This window comes from Microtus oregoni, unplaced genomic scaffold (assembly GCF_018167655.1).
Source record: "Microtus oregoni isolate MIOR12 unplaced genomic scaffold, Mior012 000048F_ref0000485, whole genome shotgun sequence".
Lineage (NCBI taxonomy): Eukaryota > Metazoa > Chordata > Mammalia > Rodentia > Cricetidae > Microtus > Microtus oregoni.
In genome coordinates, this window is record NW_024543222.1 from 13647368 (window position 1) to 13670000 (window position 22633).

Consider the following 22633-nt stretch of genomic DNA (forward strand, 5'->3'; position numbering starts at 1 on the left):
GAACAAAACAAAAAAACAAAAGCCAAAACAAAAAGACTAAAAAAATTATGAACATGTTAACTATTTCAATTTGCTCAGTATTTTAAGAAAAAAAGAAGAGCTGATACTTGCCTCTACTTCAGCCATAAATGCCTCCAAGGGATCATCATCACTGTCCGAATCTGCTGGTTTTGAATGGAACTGTTGGCGGGTAGGTGAGTTTTCAGCAGGAATGTAAGGTAAATCTACATTGCTGGAGTCTTCTTCTTCATCCTCAAAATACCTGAAAACGAAAACAAAGACTAGTAAAGTGACTAATACAGAGACTGAAACATTCATCTAACACAAACTTTCAGTATGAAGTATTATACTATTAAGAGACTTCTCAGCTGGGTTGAAACAAGTCCACCACCAAACTCCACACAAATTTTATAAAACTCTTTAGTAGGTTTTAAGCATCAGTTGACTCAAACACCAAAATGATGTGTTGTTCACTGTGTTAACTAGTGATTAGAACACTACCAGGAAGAAAACGTCATTCATGGAATAATGATATAAGCAGGCATACAAATACTTAAAGTAAGCAATTCAGCAGGCAAGGGGGTTGGGGAGGGAAAAACACCAATCCTGGGGAAACAGTATTTTTTTTTGCTTCAATTTCTGCTGAAGAAATGAATAATTCACATCAGTTCATTCACCAAGGATCATCACTTACGCATTTTCTTCATCAAAATTGGCCCGTTTAGATCCAATCTTGTAGAAAGAAGGAAGCTGAGGTGGAGCAGACTTCCCGAATCCAGAAGAAGAGCTGGCTGCCCCAAAGGCACTGTGGGACTGCTGTGGCAACTTGGCTTCCTCCTTTTTTCCAGCACTGATGGCAAAACCTCCAAAGCCAAATCCCCGCTTAGTTCCAGGGCCACCTTTATTCCAGTTCATGATGCCAATGGTTGCTGTTAGGAACAAGATGCATACATATTAATGTGACTTTGTAAACAGCCTCATTGACCTTCATGCCATTTTCAATGCCTACCCACAAATTTAAATTTGTGAAGGGACTGTTAGTGGTAGAGTACTTGCCTCACATGTGTGTAGAAGGCCCCAGCACCACATAACTGTAACATTGGCCTTCAGATACGATAGCCTCAACCAAATAATTACGTTTCCCCTAAAATGTTGAAGAAACTATTATTCATCTTATTGAGATCCAAAACAAAAGGAATACGTTTATTAAGTTGCCTAAAATAACCTTTTTATTGGAAGGGTTGCCAAAAATGCTCTAGGACCTTTAATATGGAATAGACATTGCAAGACAGTCTCCTAGCCTGTATCTTTATTATTATTATTGTGTGTGTGTGTGTGTGTGTGTGTGTGTGTGTGTAAGGACACATAGACGTTTTCTATGGTCCAAACGTGGAAATGAGAGGACAACTAACCCTCAGCAGGTTCTCTTCTGTCATCTTATATGATCTGGAGATCAAAACTCAAGTTCATCAGGTCTCTACAAAGGTATCTCACTGGCTCTTAATCTTTGTTTCCTTCTCCTTTCATCTCCTCCCTCTTTAGTAGTCTTAATTGATCTCACAGTTAGTGGTCTCCCCTCCCCCCCCTCTGCCCCTTGAGTGATACAGGATCAAAGCCATGTGGTACCAACTCTGGCTTTAATATTTGTTCTTAAGAATTTACATTGTAGGGGGCTGGAGAGATGGCTCAGTGGTTAAGAGCACTGCCTGCTCTTCCAAAGGTCCTGAGTTCAATTCCTAGCAACCACATGGTGGCTCACAACCATCTGTAATGGGGTCTGGTGCTCTCTTCTGGCCTGCAGGCATACATACAGACTATTGTATACATAACAAATAAATAAATAAATATTTTAAAAAAAAAGAATTTACATTGTACCATAAAAAAAAAAACTCAAAAAACCAAAGCAAACCAAATCCAAGATCCACAATTATAACGTTTGTTATAACAAAGATTAAACCTGGCATGGATGTGGCCACCTGTAATCTCAGTACTCAGGAGGCTAAGGCCAAGTTCAAGGCCAGTCTGAGACACAGAGCAAGCCCAAGACTAGTTTCAGCACACAGCAAAGACACTTCTTTGCTAAAGGAAAAAAGCAAAAGCAATCCCAAACTAAAATCAAAAATGATCCCCTGGTATTAACATCCAGAAGAGTCAAAGAATTAAACTTCAAAGACAAGCTACTATCTATACATGTCTCTGAAGAGACAGATGAAAACCACACATTTATTCAACAACTACCCATTAGAACACCATCCAGCAAGAAACAAATTGCTCTGAGTATTCTATGGTTAAGGATTACAATGAAATGTCCTCAGTATTAACAAAATCAGTTTATATGTTCTCATTAGTCTTAGCTCCAAAACTCTTTAAAAACAATGTAATTTACATAAATTTTGAGGTAAACAAAAACAAACCACTCAGAGAAAAGGAACAAAATTTCAGACTACCTGAGGCTGGGCATGGTGATGCAAGCCTTTAATCCCAGCACCCAAGAGGCTGTAGCAGGTGGATCTTTGTGAGTTCAAGAACAGCTAGGTCAGTCAGTGTTACATAGTGAGACTCTGCCTCAAAAAACCCAACACACACACACACACACACCAGCAAAAATATGACTACCTAAAAAGTCCTTTTCTAGAAACAGAATTGTCATAGCCTTTGTTAATTTTCATGCATGTTCATACACATACACAAAATTTGAGCAAAATGGAAACAATTGTTATTCTTTACCTGATACCAAATATATCTACTGCTGGTTCATGTAAATCCTCTTTATTTCCTTAGCATAATTTTTAAAATGTAATTGCTTTGCCAAGGAAACACACATTCTAAGACTTAAAATTTTAATGATTACTTACATTTATAGACATGCCTATTACACACTGAGTAAAATGAGGGCATATAGGTGGGTGATGTGATTCTATTTATATAAAAGCATATGCTATATGCATATATTTAGAAGGCTCTCAAAAATGCTACCAGCAGCTGTTTGTCTTTTTCTGCTTTCTTGTTTACAATTAACAGGGAATTTCAAATGTCTATAGGAGGCTCTGAAGTTGAAGAAAGTACTTTTAACATTTAGCATAGTTGAAGAGATAAGGAGTAACAGGCTCTCTATTTTTCTGACACTATGCCCCTTACCTATATGTCACCTATAAGTTATATGAACTACCATAGAACACTTAGTTTAACAGTTTAACTTGTGTGCCTACTGTCACCCTTAGATCATATTTAGCTCCAGAAAAAGACTGATCTTCCTCAATTTTGGCCATTCCACCTTTCACAAATCTCTTCTCTTCTTTGTTTCTCTGTGAAACTCAGAGATCCACCTGCATATGCCAACCAAGTGCTGGAATTAAAGGTGTGTACCACCACCTAGCTCTCCCACACATTTCAAACATCATGACTGCTCACAGTAATCGCAGCACTGGGAAAGCTAAGGTATAAGGATTACCTCACAGGGAGTTCTATACTAGCCCGGGGTCAAACGTTTCATAAGGGGGCTCCTTCAACTAGGGAATCAATATAAGTTTAGTAAGATAAAACTTCATGTAAGAAATAGAGAGATGACTCAGAGAATAAGAGCACTGGTTTATCTTCAGAGGGCTCAGTTCAATTCCCAAAATTCACATGGCAGCTCACAAGTCTTTAACTACAGTTCCAGGAGATCCTTACACAGACATACATTCAGGCAAACCACCAAAACACATAATAAATAAATAAACAGAAATGCAAGTAAAGCAAATTTAATATCACATAATTTTTGCTTTTTATTTTTTTAAAAGAGAGGGTCTGCCTACAGAGCCCTGGCTGTCTTGGAACTATTTAAGTCAGTCTGGCCTTGAACTCAGAGATCCACCTGCCTCTGCCTCCTGAGTAATGGGATTAAAGGTGTGTGCCTGGCTATCTGATAATATATTTTTTAAGTTATTGTCTTCTATTTATGTCATAATTTTGTCTGTATGTATGAATGCATATCACTTGCATGCCTGGTGTCAGCAAAGCCAGCAGAGGGTGTCCGATCTTCTGGATGTAAGAATGGTTATGAGGTGATGGAAATCAAAATCAGGTTCTCTGGAAGAGCAGTCAGTGTTCTTAACTGCTGAGCCATCTCTAGCTAGCTCCAACTTTTAAAAGAGTCTATAAGATCTCTTTCTTAGCCGGGCGATGGTGGCGCACGCCTTTAATCCCAGCACTCGGGAGGCAGAGGCAGGTAGATCTCTGTGAGTTCGAGACCAGCCTGGTCTACAGAGCTAGTTCCAGGACAGGCTCCAAAGCCACAGAGAAACCCTGTCTCGAAAAAGAAAAACAAAAACAAACAAACAAACAAAAAAAGAACTCTCTTTCTTTTGCTTTTTCAAGACAGGGTTTCTCTGTGGCTTTGGAGTCTGTCCTGGAATTGGCTCTTGTAGACCAGGCTGGTCTTGAACTCACAGAGATCCGCCTGCCTCTGCCTCCGGAGGGCTGGGATTAAAGGCATGCGCCATCACCACCCGGCCTCTTTCTTTCTTTTTTTAATATATGATATATTTAATTTTATGGACATTGGTGTGAGGTTTCAGATCCCCTGGAACTGGAGTTGCAGACAGTTGTGAGCTACCATGTGGGTGCTAGGAATTGAACCCGGGTCCTCTGGAAGAGCAGTCAGTGCTCTTAACCACTGAGCCATCGCTCCAGCCCCAAGAACACTTTCTAAGCAACAAGATGACTTTTAAATATTAACCTCATTTTCCCCATTGTATATTGTAGGGAATGATGGAAGTCCCGAGTAAATGTGTATTGTTGACATCGGCATGGCCATGTCAAGTACAACTTCAGCTATGGAAACGGCAAGGCCTTCCGTTAGCGCCCCCCCCCCCCACCCCAATAGTGTGAGCAGAAAGTATCTGATCTACTTGATCTCAGCTTTACTGTATGTGTGTCTGTCATTCTTCACTGCCTGTTGTTCCCCTTGGGTCAATCCCAAAACTATGGAGGCCATGGTAGTAGATAATGCATATTAATGAGTCAAAGAAATCAGAAACCAGAAAGAGGAAGGATGGTGCAAAGACTGAAAGCCTGCCAAGGAAGCAAGTGTGTGTAGATTCTGGGCATCTGTTCAGTGGTAGGATACAGCATATGCCTAGAAGGCATGAAGTCTTGGGTCCAATCACAATAACACAAAACAAAACCAAATAAAACATAATGTCTTCTAACAAAAGAAGTACACTAAGTTTGTTGGTGGTTGGAGAGGAGTTCCTGAGTCAATTAGAGGTGAAAGGTTCAAAAGTTTTCCTGGAGATGACACAGACATTAAATTTTGAAATCTGAAGTAGCATTAAATCATAGACGTACCCAAGGAGCATCATTTTAGAACAAGTGGGGCAAGTCTACAATGCCAGCACTCCAGAGGCCCACACAGGAATAAGCTTGAGGTCTGGCTGGGCTACATAGCAAAAAGCCTATCTTAAAGTAGAAAGAAGTAAAGGAAATTTTAATTCAAGTAACAGGAGCCCAAATTCATATAGAACTCAGGAGTAGTCAAGTGTTGCCCCATTTGGGATTTATAATTCTTAAAATATGAAATGTGTTAGCTTAGCTTACTTACTGTGCTAAGAACATAACACAGAACTTTTTTTCCAGCGTAATAATCATTAATTCTAAACAAAAAGGGACATGTTTTAGGTCAGTGATTCAGAAAGACTGCATGAGCCGGATAGTGGTGGTGCATGCACACCTTCAATCACAGTACTCGGGAGGCAGAGGCAGGCAGATCTGTGTGTTCATGGCCAGCCTGGTCTATAGAACACGTTCCAGGACAGCCAGGCTATTACATAGAGAAACCCTGTCTCGAAAAACCAAAAAGAAAAGAAAGAAGAAGGAAAAAAAAAATTGTATGAGAAATAGCAGAAGAAAAAAAAAAATCAGCCAAGTTTGAAACCAATATATTTTAACAAAGCATCTTCATACATGTCATTATATTTTGTTGGTTTTGGTTCCAAATAGCAGAATCTTGAACTAAGGAAATGCCTGTAAGGAAGGAGAAAAATAAATAAATAAATAGATAAATGGCGGTGGATCTGAACCATTTATTTAGGTATCTAAGAGAAAAAAAATCAACAGGATAGCATGGTCAAAGAGTGCACAACACTTGGGAGGCTTTAAAGATTGGGTAAAGACTTTGGTATTATCAACAAGATATGCACAACTCAAAGAGTAACGAAGGTTTGTAATATAGGCCAGATTAGTTTCATATCTGTAGGAAAGCAAAGAGGAGATGCCAAAGAGGAACTGCAGAGCAGATTGCAGAGGAGCTATTGACAGACTTGTGTCTGAGAATACTGATAAAGAGAAGCTAGGCAAGGGAAGGCACAGTGCTAGGCAATATAAATCTAGGGTGACCTTGGGAAGCTCTACCCAGCTCCACTCTTCCCATTCCAGACCCTGCCCCTGAGAAAGCTCCTGTCTTCCTGACAGTCATCCAGGAGTGCTCTGCTTTGTCCTGTTTATTAAATCAGGATTTATTAATTTGGTTTGATTTGGCTACTACAATGGAAGAGGAACCCAATAACCAGGGATCCACTACTTATCAACCGGAGGAACCCAATAATTAGGGATCCAATATTTATCAGGTATATCAATATTTAGGAAGGGGCAGGAGAAAAGATGCTTACATGGAGATATGGAGAATATTAAACCATATAACAAGAGGAAGTTCATGATGCCTTAATTTTTATTTTGTTGTATAAAGTTAAAAAAGAAAAAAAAAAAGATGAGCAAGGAGGATTTCTGTGAGTTCAAGGCCAGCCTGTTCTACAGGTTAAGTTCCAGGATAGTCAGGGCAACACAGAGAAACCCTGTCTTGAAAAACAAAACAAAAAACAACAACAAAAAAAAGAAAGAAAAAGATAGATAAACAATCTTAGGTTCTTAAAAACCAATTTTCATTTCCTAGCAGTGTTTGAAAAGCCATCCACCACTGGTTAACCAATTCCAAAGAATATTAAAAAATAACTATAGTACTGCTAGTACTACTCTTTGTGGGTCTGTTCAAAACACAAGCATCTTTTTGCTAGCATGGATGTACAAACACGCCCATGCACACATACCTTCCCTTGGTTTACAGTAATTGGCCTGTTACACTACTCTTCCTAGACAATAAGCATCAAACAACTCTAAAACCCCACCTCTGCCTCCACAAACACTTCTCAAATTGACAACAGAAAAGAAAATGGAACCATTCTGAAGCTTCAGGGCATATATTTACCTCATGGCTTCCTATATTCAGGTAAACTACACTAAACACAAATCTGGTTTTAAAAATAGGTAAGGGGGGAGGGCTGGAGAGATGGCTCAGTGGTTAAGAGCATTGCCTGCTCTTCCAAAGGTCCTGAGTTCAATTCCCAGCAACCACATGGTGGCTCATAACCATCTGTAAAGAGGTCTGGTGCCCTCTTCTGGCCTTCAGGCATACAGACAGAATATTGTATACACAATAAATAAATAAATTATACATAATAAATAAGTATTTTTTTAAAAAAAATTAAGAACAGGTAAGGGGGAGCCGGGTGTTGGAGCTGGGTGGTGGCGGCGCATGCTTTTAATCCCAGCACTTGGAAGGCAGACTTGGTCTCTGTGACTTAGAGACCAGCCTGCTTTACATAGTGATTTCCAGGATAGAAGAGGGAGTTACACAGAGAAATGCTGTCTCAAAAAAAAAAAAAAAAAGAAGAAAGAAAAGAAAACACACAAACAAACAAACAGGTAAGAGGAAGATGGCTAGAGAGATGTCTTAGAGGTTAAGAGTACTTGTTGCTCTTACAGAAAACCCAGGTTTGATTCCTAGCACCACATGGTGGCTTACAACTGTCAGAACAGTTCCAAGGGACCTAATGACCTCTTCTGACTCTTCTGGAAACAGGGATGTAGACGCAGGCAAAACACTTAAACATATTAAAAAAACTAAAAAAACTTTTTACATGAATAAAAGACTGGAATAGATTTCTCTAAAGAAAACCACATGAAAAGACAAGCCAAGCATGGTGGTATGCACATGCAATATCAACAGTCAAGAGGCTACAGTAGGAGGATCTCAAGTACAGGACCAGTTTGCTGTCTTAAAACTCCCTATATGAAGGAAATGTAAAAACCACAATGAGATACCATTTCCTATCAATCAGAATAGCAACTATTAAAAAACAGTAGGCTATCTCATAATGCCTAAAACAAACAAATTTCCCAGAAAATAGCTTTTTAAGAAGATATGCTTAGCTGGGTGTGGTGGCCCATGGGATCTCTGAGCTCAAGGCCAGCCTTGAGGTCTAAGAATGCAGAACAGCACATAGAGACCCTTTCTAGAAAAACAACAAAGAAATCATTGAAAGCAAAGAAACCCCTTACTCTTGCCAAAGCAAAGCTTTAAAACAGATCAGTACACCTATCAGCATCACCTACCTTTTGGTTACCCCCCAGACAATACCAATCCAGAAGCAGCCGAAGTGTCCTTAGAAAAGTGCTCTGCAGAGAAACAACTTGCTGCCAATCCCCCTGCACAGCTGCCAGGAGGAAGGCAGAAGACAATTGTTGTATTCACTGTGGATCTTTAAGGCCGAAAGGCAACTCCACCACACCCTCAACAGCATCATCAGGCCCGGTAAGAAAAGGCACAGGCAAGCCTTTCTTATGTTGTCTAGAAAAGGGAATCATCTAAATTAAGTCTAGGGATTGAGCATCTTACTCTGGTAGAATACTCTGGTTTCTTTTCACATAATATAAATCTTTTGCCTTTTACTAACTCTGGTAGAGCGAATGTTAGAAGATGTAGAGAAACTGGAATCTTCACACATAGTTGGTAGAATGTAAAGTGGTTCAATAACTGGCAATTAGTTTTTTTCTTCAAAAAGATCAAGAAAGGCAAACAAGCTAGCTCAGTAGGTAAGAGGACTTGCCAAGTCTGAAGATCTGAGTTCAATCCTTGGGATCTACATGTGGAAAGAGAACCAACTCCTCCAAGTTGTCTTCTAAACACCATAAATACACTACTTTAAGTTATTTTACTTTAGTTTCTTATTAAATGTATGCACTTACACACCACTAAAACAAACAACAAAAAAATCCATGCCAGAATTGGGAGGGAATCCACAAAACATTTATTCTAGTTGGAATCCTGTCAATAAATGTTTTGTTTTTTTTGTTTTTTCTGTTAATAGAATTGGCATATAACCCAGCAATTCCACTTCTAGATATACATCCCGCCCCACAAACAAAAGCAAAGTTCACTCAAATTCACAGAAACATTAATAGCAATAGGGAAAAGGTAGCAGTTACCCAAGGGTTCAATGACAAATGAATGTTTAGGCAAAATGTTACATATTACATACAACAGAATATTATTTGGATTCAAAAAGAAAATTCTAGCCGGGCGATGGTGGCGCACGCCTTTAATCCCAGCACTCGGGAGGCAGAGGCAGGCGGATCTCTGTGAGTTCGAGACCCGAGACCAGCCTGGTCTACAGAGCTAGTTCCAGGACAGGCTCCAAAGCCACAAAGAAACCCTGTCTCGAAAAACCAAAAAAAAAAAAAAAAAAAAAAAAAGAAAATTCTAGGGAAGCTGTACAGCTCAGTGGTATGGCACTTGTCTAGCATATGTGAGGCCCAAGATCCTACCCCAAGCACTGAAAATTCTTTAAAAAACTTAAACACCGGGGCTGGAGAGATGGCTCAGAGGTTAGGAGCACTGCCTGCTCTTTCAAAGGTCCTGAGTTCAATTCCCAGCAACCACATGGTGACTCACAACCATCTGTAGTGAGATCTGGTGCCCTCTTCTGGCACGCAGGCATACATGTTGGCAGAACACTGTGTATATAATAAATAAATCTTAAAAAAAAAAACAAAAACAAAAACAAAACTGAAACACCTAATTTGAAAATAACCCATATAGCAGGATGAACTCAAGCTAGATCTTAGTACTAGTATCGACTGTGTCATAATGCTTCATACTGACCACTAACCACTTTCTGAACTGGGCTTCCCTAATACTAAGAAGTACATGGCCTTCTTTCTATCTGTACCTCCACTATTGCAACACTGTAACAAGTCTGATATTTATTAAGTATCACATCATTCTAGTAAAATATAGTGATCATTCTATACGAGAATATACTAAGGGAGTTCTTATCTTGTGTCAAGCAATTTTTTAAGACTCTGAGGATACAGTCATGGGATCAAAAGGCCCTCAGGGAATTCAGTGTGGTCCATGAGAGGGGAAAAAACAAAACCATTTCATTTCAGACAGTAAAAATATTATGAAATTAAAGCAAGCAGGGTAAGAGGTTAAACTCCTGCGGACAGACGTCAGAGGACTCAATGAGGTAAATGTCCTTAACACACCAAGTTTCCAAACTGTTTCAAGAATGTCTGTTGTAGCCGGGCGGTGGTGGCGCACGCCTTTAATCCCAGCACTCGGGAGGCAGAGGCAGGCGGATCTCTGTGAGTTCGAGGAACCAAAAAGCTATGGAGAAACCCTGTCTCGAAAAATCCAAAAAAAAAAGAATGTCTGTTGTACTGGAAAGTTCATGTGATAGTTCATGTGATATATGTCTCGAAGATGCATCTACAACAAACATTCCACAATACATAAAAGTGACTTTTATATAGGAAAGTATAAAAAATAAAGTTAGAATGAAACAAAACTGAAAACAAAACAAATTTCTATTTCCTCTGGGAGAATAATTTGTGTCTGTTAATACCTTGTAAGCAATGCACCACTCTACATTTGCTGAGATACACACGAAGACCCTCTTCCTTCAGAGCTTGGCCTCATACCTTTCAAATACCATTTAGTTTCTCACTGCCTTAAATTTGGTGGCTTTTCAGTTAGTCAGACTGGAATCATGCATTGTATTGCAGCAGTAAATGATTTTAACCACTCATTTTTTTTTGTTTTGTTTTTCGAGATAGGGTTTCTCTGTAGCTGTGGTGCCTGTCCTGGAACTAGCTCTTGTAGACCAGGCTGGTCTCGAACTCACAGATCCTCCTGCCTCTGCTCCTGAGTGCTGGAATTAAAGACCTGCGCCACCACTGCCCGGTTCTGTGTTCTTTCTTAAACACTATACATTAGGATGAAGAATGAATACTTATCTTTAATCTCTTAGGTTTTTGAAAGCAAACACTCATTATTCATGCTTAATGTGAAAGTCTAAAGAGGAGCTACAACTTGAATGAGGAGGATAAACAAAAATGGTACAAAGTCTTATTCGGTGCCTGGCACCAAAATGTGATGGTTTAATAAGAAATCTTAACAGAATTGTAAAATAACAGCAGTTGGCTATATTCATATTCTAGTTCTGTCACCACTAAATGAATCTCATCAAAGATGTCACTTAGCTCTCTGGGCTCTAGATTTCCACACCTTAAAACTTAGAAGTAAAAAACCGAGTTAATGGGGAAAAAGTGTAGCACTTGAGAGGCTCCTATGAGCTAAAGATTGGGCTACACAGTGAGTTCTAGACCAAAGTGGTCTAAAGAGTGAGACTGTCCCACATTCAACAAATAAAAATCAAAGTAACCATTTATTGAAGCACTATGGAGCACCATGCTCAACACACATCTATAGACATGTTTACCATTTCTCCAGAAATTAATCTCTCCGTTGGCAAATTGATACTGTCAGCTCTCTTAACTCAGATTCACAGTAAGGTGTCACATAACTCACAAGAAACCAAGATTACCGAGTCTTCTAGTAGGGTAAGTTTCATAAGAGAGCCACAATGACAGCTGGTTAGTATCTACTCTACCTAAAATTTGTTTTGAGAACATCTTACACACTGTATAGCCAATTAGTTCTTTAATGGCTTAATGAGAAATTATAACAGAATAGTAAACAACTATTTTGTTACCTTCTTTAATGTAATGAAAAGCTGTACAAAACCCAAGAATTTCATTACATTCCAAACCTAGATTTATGTGAGTGCTGGGTGAATTATTTTAGAAGCACTCCGTTCCTGTCACTTTTAATGAAACTAAGGACAACCGGTAACTATGAAATAGACAGAAGATAAATAAGTGTATTCTTCCATGAATCAAACTAAACAACCTAAAATGACAGTGAATGGAATTGTATTACAATGGAAGTCAAAATTTATCACCCCTCTGCTCAGACAGCCCCATTAGGGCAGTGTGAAGATGTAATCCTCAAAATAGTCTACAAGGCCTTGGTACTGTTCTCTTCTTTGCTGCCTATCTCCCATAACTCCCTCATTTGCTAAATACTACAAACACACTGTTTCTCTAACATGCCCGCCCAGCTTTGTCCTCTTCAAGGCCTTTGTGATTGCTGCTCTCTGGCTCAGAACATTGCTTTCTCCAGATGGGTCCACGGAAGGACTCACTCACCATCTTCTACACTGCTGGGACAGCATTTGTATAACCCACTCTCCTGCAAACTGCAGTTTCTCTGAAGTTTCCTCGGCAGGTACAGATTATTCCGTATCATACACCGTAAAATAATCTTGTCTCTTATTCTGCACCGGAAAGTTTCTGCTGAAATGTTTCAGTGAGTAAAGACGCTTGACACCAAGCCTGAGCTGTGGTCCATCCTCAGGACCCACGTGGTCAAAGGACAAACCCGACTCCCTACAGGTTGGTTTCTGACCTCTACGGGAGGGTATGGTACACACACATACATGAGTATCTGTAAGCCAGGTGGTGGCGGCGGCACATGCCTTTGAGCCCAGCACTTGAGAGGCAGAGGCAGGAGGATCTCTGTGAGTTCGAGGCCAGCCTGGTCTACAGAGCGAGTTCTAGGACAGACTCCAAAACTACACAGAGAAACCCTGTCTCGAGAAAACAAAAACAAATAAATAAGAGCAAAAAAATGTATTTAAAGAAAGAAAGGCTCAAGAGGGCAGGGGTCGCAGACTTATTAATACTTAAGCAATGCAAGACAGACCAAGCACAGAGGCAATAATTAAACTTCTTTGGAATGCATCATATTAGGCTATGTAATTCTCCTTCTAGGTTAAGGAAAATAATATTTTCATCGCTGGAAGAACAAACTTCTGTATCAAACATTTACTGTTCACTTCCTACCTGCCAGAACAGACTGGGCTCTACAAAGTTTAAGCAAAAGAAAACATAGCCCCCTCCGGCCAGGTGTGTAATAGATAATAAATACCATTTGCAAAAAAATAAAAATACGCAGGGAAGCCACAGGAAACTGAACGACAGCCTAAAGAAGTAGGAGCAAAGAGAGAAACGCTGAAATGACAGAAATGCCTACATATGCCCCCTCACTCTGACCAGTATAGTGTTTCTGGTACGTGCTTGCAATCCATACATACATTTACTCACATCAGGTAGGCTCAAGTAGGCCGCACAAAGTTTCTAACTATGTATCCTGATGCTAATCATGATCTACCCAAGGTTTCTCCAAGATCTCCTATGTGAAGCCGTCTATGTCAACTCCCGCTATCGAGAACCCCGTTTGCGGGCCTGCAAGCTCAACCAGCTACCTAACAGGGATCAACATCCTCCCACTGGCTCTCACAGCCCAGCACCCTAAAAATCCCTTCCTGTAGCCCGGCAGGCGCCGCCTCCGGAAAGCAGCCAAGTGGGCCCGGTCCAGACGTGCGAGGAGCGGAGCCGTGCGAAGGCGAACGCAGCTCGGCAGGGCCTCCCTCGGGGATCCAGACGGCGCATCCGGCTTTCCCCGGACCCCCGAAGCCGCCCGGGGTCCCGAGGCTCCGCCGATTCTTTGTTGAGCGAGGGCCGCGGTTCCCCTCCGCCCTCGCCAGGCCCCAGTTACCTCCCGTGCCCCCGGGGCGAGCGGCTCCGCGTCTGCAAAGCCCTTTACACAAACCTGCGGCTGCAGCCACGGATGCAGCTGCGACTACAGTCGGCGCCAAAGAACCACACGGCCCCCAGTACGCACGGAACGGAGCCGCGTCCAGCCGAGCGCCTCCTCCGCCCCCTTCGCCGCCGCCGCTGCCTCACGGCCCGTTGCTGACTAAAGGGGGAGGGGGACGCGCGTCTGACATGCGCGTTGAGGAGGGCGCGAGCCGAAGGGTGTGGCTTGGGGCTACGGGTCCCGAAAGGCGCCAATTACGCGCGCCCTTCAGATCCCGGAACACATCGTAGGCGCGTCACACACACTGGACAGGAACCTGGTTCTGGATGGAGAATGTTTATGGCTCAGGTTAGAGCATGATGGCGCATGCCTTTCATCCCAGCAGCGATCTCTGTGAGTTCGAGGCCAGCCCTGGACAGCCAGGGCTACACAGAGAAACCCTGTCTCTTACAAAAAAGAGAGAGCAGGTCTGGGATGAAGAGAGCAGAGCGGAAGTAACAAGGAACTACTCAAAAACCCAAGATAAAAGGATGTTGACCGCCGGGCGGTGGTGGCGCACGCCTTTAATCCCAGCACTCGGGAGGCAGAGGCAGGCGGATCTCTGTGAGTTCGAGACCAGCCTGGTCTACAAAAGCTAGTTCCAGGACAGGCTCCAAAACCACAGAGAAACCCTGTCTCGAAAAAACCAAAAAAAAAAAAAAAAAAAAAAAAAGGATGTTGACCGAAAACCTCATTTACATAAGGCTGTCGACCCTCCCTTAGTTCCTGTCCCTTGCAAAGAACGATTTGGGCAACAATTCCCTCCATGCCTATGGCCACATGGTCCCATAGAGTATGGCCACCTTTAGCTTCCGGGACCAAAGTGACGTCAACCTGACAGGACTGGAGGAACCCAGCCTCCGCTAGAGCCCTGCTAGGCCCAGGAGCGGCGAGGGTTACGTAATTTTCCCGGCAGCCCAACCTCGCCTTGCGCCCCCGCCCCCACTTCGTGCGCAGGCGCAGACCAGCCGTACGCATTCTACGTAACGGACGGCTGAAGCTACGTGAAGTGTACGGTGCCGTGACTGAGCTACCTGTTCTGGGTTGTGACCCAGTGACAATCGCGGCCCGCAGAAATCTTTCCGACCCGAAGGCGGAGGCCAGACGCAGGCAGGCTGGGTGGAGGTGGTAGCCTCAGAAGCCCCTGGCCGGGGTGCAGGTAGGTAGCGAACCGTGACATGCCAGTCTCTGTGGCCGAGCCAGGCCGAGCGGTGACTAAGTTTTGCGTTGCATGGCCGCATTGCCTGTGACTGTTTCTCACCTAACCAACCTTTTTATGTCCGGCTGGTGGTGACATGCATCAATCCCCGCAATTTACTTCTCTCGAATTAAAAAGAAGATTAAGCCTCTGCACGTTCTTTTCTGGTCCGTTGTTGTTGTTGGACTTTAGGAGGGTTTGGGGGTCATTTTAGTGGCTTTGAGCAAATTCCCAACCAGCAGGACAAAATCTGAGAAGATTTCTGGTGTGCAGCCGGAAAGAATGGAGCGTAGACGCTAGTGTTCTCCATGGGTGGTGGAGGAAGGACCAGGCACGAGAGGTTTGACAGAAGCAACCCCTTCTAGAGTCCGACCTTAGCTGAAGGTTTCTAGCCAACAGCTTGTTTGTAGCCAACACTCTGGAAGGAGACGGGAATGTCTTACAGCGTTTCTAGAAATTCCATTGTTCTGACTAATGCCATGAGGACCCCAGAGGACTAGCAGTGATTGCTTCACTTACTCGTTTCTCAGTCTGGAGTCAAGTGGTTGCGTGAGAGACTTACTGAGTGAGCTGGCCGAAGACAGTCAAGACAGGCCTGTTAATGCTTGTGCCTGGCCTGCATTCTTGTGGTTTCCGCTTCAGAAGTCCTCGAGGCTGGGTGACCTGGCGGAGAGTTGTACATTTGAGAAATGGGCTGACAGGTGCAGCATGTGCCTTGGATCATTTTAACTTAAATAACCTTGAGGGGGCCTGGTTGTATGAATTGCATTAGAAATGCTTGTGTGTTGCGAACTTTCCGAGTATAGACTCAGCTTGAAATGGTCAGACCTTTCTGGTGTCTGTTAATCAAGCTGACAGTGGTAATTAGTTACTTCTACTTGAAAAGGGGAACACTAAACCAGAAGCTTTTTGTTTTTTGAAACACTGTTTCACTCCTGCAGGCTGGCTTAAAACTTACTATGTAGGGTAGGCCTTTAGCTGAGGATGCCTGATGCTGGGTTTATAAGATTAAACCACTACACCCTGCTGCTTTCTTTCTTTTTTTTTTTAACATAGGATCTCAGTACTTAGTCTTAGTTGGCCTTGAATTTGGGCATCTGCCTGCCCCTTACTCCTGTGTACTGGGATTAAAGGCATGCACCCCACCCTACCACCCCTTAGAGTTCTTGAGACAGGGTCTCATGAACCCTGGAGAGACCAGGAGCTCACTGTATAGAAGAGGATACCCTTGAACTTTGATCCCCCTGCCTCAGACTCCCCACTGCTTGGACTATAGGAGTGTGCCTCCACACCCAATTTTATATGGTGCTAGATTCCCGGGTACTCCACCAACTGAGTTACAAACCTAGGTAGGCTCCCTGGTAGTGTTTTAAAAATGACATCCATTCATTCATTTGGGTCAGAAAAGCAGGGAGGTATACCTCTGTGTGAACGTAGATGTCAGAAGACAAATTATGTGGAGGCAGATCAAGGGGAAAACTCAGTCTTTCGGCTTGTTGGCAAGTACCTTTATCCACTGAGCCACCTCATCAGCCCAGCCCTTTCATAACGGTACACCTATAGTTTAATCATCAGAAGTAACGCTCTCACAATACCCATCAGTACTGAAATGGTCAGACCTTTCTGGTGTCTTTTTGACTCAAATAGACTGTCAGTAATATGCTCACACGTAGCCATCCTTTGGGCTGAGGACTGCCGTTTAGATGAGGGGGCAGAATTGAGAACGTAAATGATTTTGTTGGTTGATTTTTTTTTTATTGTCTTCTGAGATTTAATGCAAAATTAATACTCTTTGAATGAGTCCTTTCTGTCACATTGCATTGTTGCATTGATTGATGTCTCCATTGCGTCCTCTTTCTGTATTTAAGTATTCACACTTATGATGTATTTAAGTATTCACACTTATGATGATGATAATGGTGGTGTTTGTCCTGGAGAGCATGTCTGCAGGGCAAACATGCACAATGGATCTGTATGTAAATGGCTTCCCTTTTCAGTGCTGATGACGAAACCAGCAACCTATGTGTGTCAGAAGAATGACTGCAAGCACTGTGCAGCCAAGGTTCATCTCAGTCCTGGTGTGTTTTATTCGTGGATTATTTCATAACCATTTATGTATAATGGTTGTATCTTATTGCTCCTCTGAACTCTTTAGTTCTTTTAGAAAGGACTTAATAGTTTCTCAAAAATACTTTTTTTTTGAGGGGAAAAAAGCTTATGGACTATATAACATAAATAGAGGATTTTAGAAAATCAAATCTAAAGAAATTAATAACTTGTACATGTTTTTGCAGATAGCTGTTGACAGAATTTTGATAGACCCCATGGCTCTTGACCTCACCTCATTGGTTTTTGGTTTTGTTCGTTTGTTTGTTTGTTTTAAACATAGTACTCTCTGATTCCAAGAATATTGAGGAAGATAAACTTAGGAGATGTTTGTGAACTTAGTGTTTGGTTGGTCTTCTGGGTTTTATTATTATTATTTATTTATATTGGGGAGGGTCTTTAAAACAGGGTTTCTCTATATAACAGTCCAGGCTGTCCTCAATTTGTAGACCAGGCTGGCCTTGAACTCACAGAGATCCATGTGCCTCTGCCTCTAGAGTACTAGAATTAAAGGCATATACCACCACCGCTCTGTGATTATTTTGTTATTAATTAAGTGTCTGGCCTTGACCTCAGTATGTAGCCATGGCTGGCCATGGACTTCTGGTCTCTTTCTACCTCCCAAGTACTGGGATTACAAGCATGTGTCACCACTCCTAGCTGGTTTGTAGATTACTAACGATTTACGAACTGTGTTGATCCTGTATGTGGAATGATAGTTCACTTAGCACACACTCTCTGTCTCTTACAGCTTATTTTTAAGACGCAATGAAAGCCTTCTACGCTTTCTGTGCTGTCCTTTTGGTGTTTGGGAGTGTCTCTGAAGCCAAGTTTGATGATTTCGAGGATGAGGAAGACATAGTAGAGTATGATGATAATGATTTCGCTGAGTTTGAGGATGTCATGGAAGACTCTGTTACGGAATCTCCTCAGCGAGTGATAACCACTGAAGATGATGAAGATGAGACCACTGTAGAGTTGGAAGGGCAGGATGAAAACCAAGAAGGAGATTTTGAAGATGCAGATACCCAGGTAGGGTTTTTGTTTACGATTTATTTATTTGGTTTTTTTTGAGACAGGGTTTCTCTGTGCAGCCCTGACTGTCCTGACACTCAATTTGTAGACCAGTCTGGCCTCTAAACTCACAAAGATCCGTCTGCCTCTGCCTCCCAAGTGCCGGGATTAAAGGCATGCACCACCACTGCTGGGAGGATTAATTTCCTTTTACTGTTCTGTCTGAGTGTTTTCCTGCATATATGCATGCCTGGTTCTCTTGATGGCCTGAAGAAGGAAGTGGATCCTTTGGGCCTAAGCAGCCACGTGTGTTCTGGAAACCAAATCCAGGTCCTCTGCAAGAGCAACAAGTGCTCTCAACTTATGAGCCATTTCTTTAACTCCACCAAATAGGGTACTTATTGATTTATTGGAAAATTCAGAGGGTGGGAAAATTTATTAGTGCTTTTCTCAAACAAAAACCCAGATGTAGGGAAACTTTTACTCTCTGGAATCTTCATTTCTGTTCGGTTAGAGCTTTGCTAGTTTATTCTCTCTCTGATAGCCCTGGATGTCCTGATAGACCTGGCTTTGTAGACCAGGCTCGCCTCAAACCTACAGAGGCCTGTGTGCGCCACCACTACCCAGCTAAGCTCTTCTAAAGGTTTTGTGGTGTGTTCTTCCTGCCTTGATAAAGCATTCTGTTTTCTGTAGTTACCGCAGTAGATAAGAGCTGAACTGAGGATAGATAAGGTATGAATGAAAATGTAGAACTTTGGGTATAAGGTGTAAAGTAAGCGGCATCATCCTTTGGTGTTTTGGAGTCTCTCTCTCTCTGTAATTTTTCAAGGCAGGATTTCTCTGTAGTTTTTGAGCCTGTACTGGAACTCGCTCCATAGACCAGGCTGGCCTGGAACTCACAGAGATCCGCCTGCCTCTGCCTCCCGAGTGCTGGGATTAAAGGCACGCGCCACCACTGCCCGGCTCATATAGATTTTTTTATGTGTAGTAAGAAGTAGTGAGAAAACAGGGACAAGGTTTATTCTATTTGAAAAAAAGAACTTTCCTGTCTGTTTTTTGTTTGTTTGTTTTGAAGCAGTATCTCACTAGATATCCCTGGCTGTCCTGAAATTTGCTATATAGACCAGCAGAGATCTACCTGCTTCCCAAGTGCTGGGATTAAATCCACTTGCTACTGAACCCAGCTCTCTTATCAAACTTTACATGTGAAATGTATTATTAAATGTCATTACCACATATGTTAGTTTTCTGGAACTTACTTACACCTCAAAGTTTGATATTTTGCAAAAAGCATTTTACAGCTCTGTGATCTGTATTTGTTGCTCACTAGTTATGTTTTCCTCTACAAATGTTTCCCACAAAGTGAGACACAACTGCCAGCGCCATTTGTAGACATGATTGTGTTTTGTTTTTATAGGAGGGAGATACTGAAAGTGAGCCATATGATGATGAAGAATTTGAGGGTTATGAAGACAAACCAGATACCTCTTCTAGCAAAAATAAAGACCCAATAACAATCGTTGATGTAAGTATATAAGATTTTAAATTCCAAACTGAGCAGTAAATCATCAATACCATAACTGTAGTCCCTGACTTATGGTGGTTGGAATAGTAGTGTAATCTAATTAAAGAGCTTAACATGAATTCTTTGAGCATCCATTGCAATGAAGCACTCCTGTGTTGTAGTCTAGCCCTCCTACTTTTATTTAATTCAAGTAACATAAGTGGACGGCATTGGGCATACTCTGGAAAATGACCCTGACCCAGAGCCAGGTGGTGGCGGCAGCACATGACTTTGGTCCCAGCATTGTAGAGCACAGGCAGACAGATCTCTGAGTTCTGTATTGTACAAATCAAGTTTCAGGACAGCTAGGGCTACAGAACCCTATCCAGAAAAAAACAAAACCAAAAAACACCAAAACATAATAAATAAAAAGCTGACCTAGAAGATCAAAATGGACATATTTTTTGAAGTGTAACTTCTTTGTTGTTTGTCTGCATGACTGTTAAGTGCATCTTGTGCATGTCCGTTGCCCTTAGAGGCCAGAGATAGCACCAGGTCCCCAAGCTATCATATGGGTGCTGGGAACTGAACCTGTGTCATCTGCAAGAGTGGCCAGTGCTCCTAACCATTGAATCTTCTTTCTAGCCTCTAATGTGTAACTATTTTCCAGTGACAGTAATTTAAAGTATCCACTTCTGTCTATGAGCTTTCTTGTTTTGGTTTGTTTTTTTTCTTTTTTTTTTTTTTAACCCATTACTTAGTCTCCATGTTCAGTCTCAGCCAACATTAAATGGGACTTTTTCCTTCCTAAGGTCCCTGCACACCTCCAGAACAACTGGGAGAGTTATTATCTAGAGATTCTGATGGTGACTGGTCTGCTTGCCTATATCATGAACTACATCATTGGGAAGAATAAGAACAGCCGGCTTGCTCAGGCCTGGTTTAACTCTCATAGAGAACTTTTGGAGAGCAATTTTACCTTAGTGGGTAAGTTGAGCTGGATGAGTCCAGGGCCTACCTGGAAACAGTCTGGTAAGAATAGTTTGTCCCCTCAACAGAAGTAGCCAAACACTTTTTGGAATGCTCACTACAATGCATTTGTTTTCTCCAAGGATCCCATTTAGTTGGGTTTTGTGTATAAGTAAATTAAATATTTAAACTCATTTTCTCATTAGTCAACAATATAATTGCTAAATAGCTTTGGATACGGTCAGTGTAAAAGCAAGATGTTAAAATTCTGGTTGAAACAAGAAACTTTGTCATGTTAGGTATTTTTTTTTTAAATATTTATTTATTATATTATGTGTACAGCTTTCCTTCCACGTGTGCCTGCAAGCCAGAAGGGGGCCCCGGGTCTCATTATAGATGGCTGTAAGCCACCATGTGGTTGCTGGGAATTGAACTCAGGACCTCTGGAAGAGCAGTCAGTGCTCTTAACCTCTGAGCCATCTCTCCAGCCCCATGTTAGGTATTTTGATAAATGATTTCAGTTCAATTTTTTGAACAGGAAAATCCTCACAATTTCTTAAGTTTTGGGTACTTTGATTTTTAGCTCCACCGATGTACATGAAGTCTGTAGAGTAGCTAGCTGTGTAGTATGGGTTGTGAGGTTAGACGGTCTTCATACTTAGTGTAGCGTGGATTGTGAGGTTAGACACCTTTCACGCTCAGCTTAGCGTGGATTGTGAGGTTAGACGCCCTTCACACTCAGCGTAGCATGGATTGTGGGGCTGGACACCCTTCACACTCACTCCGTGTAGCATGGATTGTGAGGCTGGACACCCTTCACACTCACTTAGCACCTTATCTCTCCTTAGTAATACACTCCCTTCCGTCTGCTGCTCTGTGTGCACATTTTTCTATGAACTTTAAATGCATTGTTTTGGTTTTGGTGGTTTTAATTGTTTCTTTAATTAATTTGTTATTAATTAATTATTGGAAGTGGACAGGGATGCTTGTGACAGCATAAGCAGAGAAAACAACTTGTGAGAATCAGTCTCTCCTTCCACATGTGGGACCTGGATTCAGGTCATCAGACTTGGTAATCAGTGTCTTCACCAGCTGAGCTGTCTTGCTGGTACATTATGTAGCCCTGACCACCTTGGACTGCCTTGTAAGGCAAGCTTGCCTCAAATTCATAGAGATTCCCCTCCCTCTACCTTCCTAGTGCTGGAATTAAAGGCGTGCACTACTAAATTAGGCCTCACATATTTTTTCTTTCTTTCCTTTCTTTTTTTGTTATAAGTTTTAAAATTGCTTTTTGTTGCAACACTGTTAATTGGATATACTTTTTATTTTTGTTAAAAGGAAACTGATGTTAAAACTTATTTAAGGGGTTAAATTGCAGCCGTGTTATTAGAACTCTCTACCTGTTTACCAGTGGATGAATGTTCTCTTCCCTGTTCAGTAGTTTTTAAAGGGTATTTTTGATCAAGGAATTTGGGGGTGGGGCCAGTGGGGAAGCATTCTTTGGCTCATTGCCCTCCATCTTCTTCATGCCAGAGTCCATAACTTTTTTTATGGAGACAATAAAGAGTTTTAAAAGTAAAGAGAAGTCCAAACTCTACTGGCCTGTGCAGCAGCCCTCAGCACCCCAGCATACTTGGCCTAGCAGATGACAAAGAAACCTGTCTGTGCCCTTGATGCCTACCGTCTTGGTGCCTACTGTGCACTGGTAGCAGTGACAGATACCATTCTCTCAGCTCTCTGCATAAATTCACAGAGAAACATGAGTGGATAGCAACAGAAAGTGGTGGAACAGTGGAAATCGCTAATTTTACACAGGAAACTTTGGGAGCTGTTATTTGCCGAAGTTGGTATAAAATTGAAATAAAATAATGATTTTGGAGATTTGAAATGTGTTGGAACTGCCATTGAACTCTACTCTGTCAGAAGTAATTGGAATTAATGAAACTCATACAGAAAATCCAGGCTTTATATACAAATCTTG

The 22633-nt window shown here is 41.9% G+C and overlaps 2 protein-coding genes across 3 annotated transcripts in view; one reads left to right on the plus strand and one right to left on the minus strand.

Annotated features, from left to right (window-relative positions):
* Ddx42 (DEAD-box helicase 42) overlaps positions 1 to 13991 on the minus strand; it is a 40272-nt gene extending 26281 nt beyond the window's left edge. The window contains exons 1-3 of one of the 2 annotated variants that reach the window (XM_041635899.1): positions 13835 to 13991; positions 695 to 929; positions 112 to 262 (exon numbers count right to left, since the gene is read on the minus strand). In XM_041635899.1, the coding sequence (XP_041491833.1) occupies positions 112 to 262; positions 695 to 915 (372 nt within the window). In that variant the 5' untranslated portion in view covers positions 916 to 929; positions 13835 to 13991. Of the gene's footprint in view, positions 1 to 111; positions 263 to 694; positions 930 to 13834 lie in introns of those variants that run through there. The other variant, XM_041635900.1, reaches the window with a different exon arrangement.
* An 849-nt stretch (positions 13992 to 14840) lies between these two features.
* The window catches only part of Ccdc47 (coiled-coil domain containing 47), a 22046-nt gene continuing 14253 nt past the window's right edge, over positions 14841 to 22633 (plus strand). Inside the window, exons 1-4 of the mRNA XM_041635908.1 lie at positions 14841 to 15020; positions 17917 to 18197; positions 19597 to 19704; positions 20496 to 20670. Of these exons, the coding sequence (XP_041491842.1) occupies positions 17934 to 18197; positions 19597 to 19704; positions 20496 to 20670 (547 nt within the window). The 5' untranslated portion in view covers positions 14841 to 15020; positions 17917 to 17933. The remainder of the gene's footprint in view (positions 15021 to 17916; positions 18198 to 19596; positions 19705 to 20495; positions 20671 to 22633) is intronic.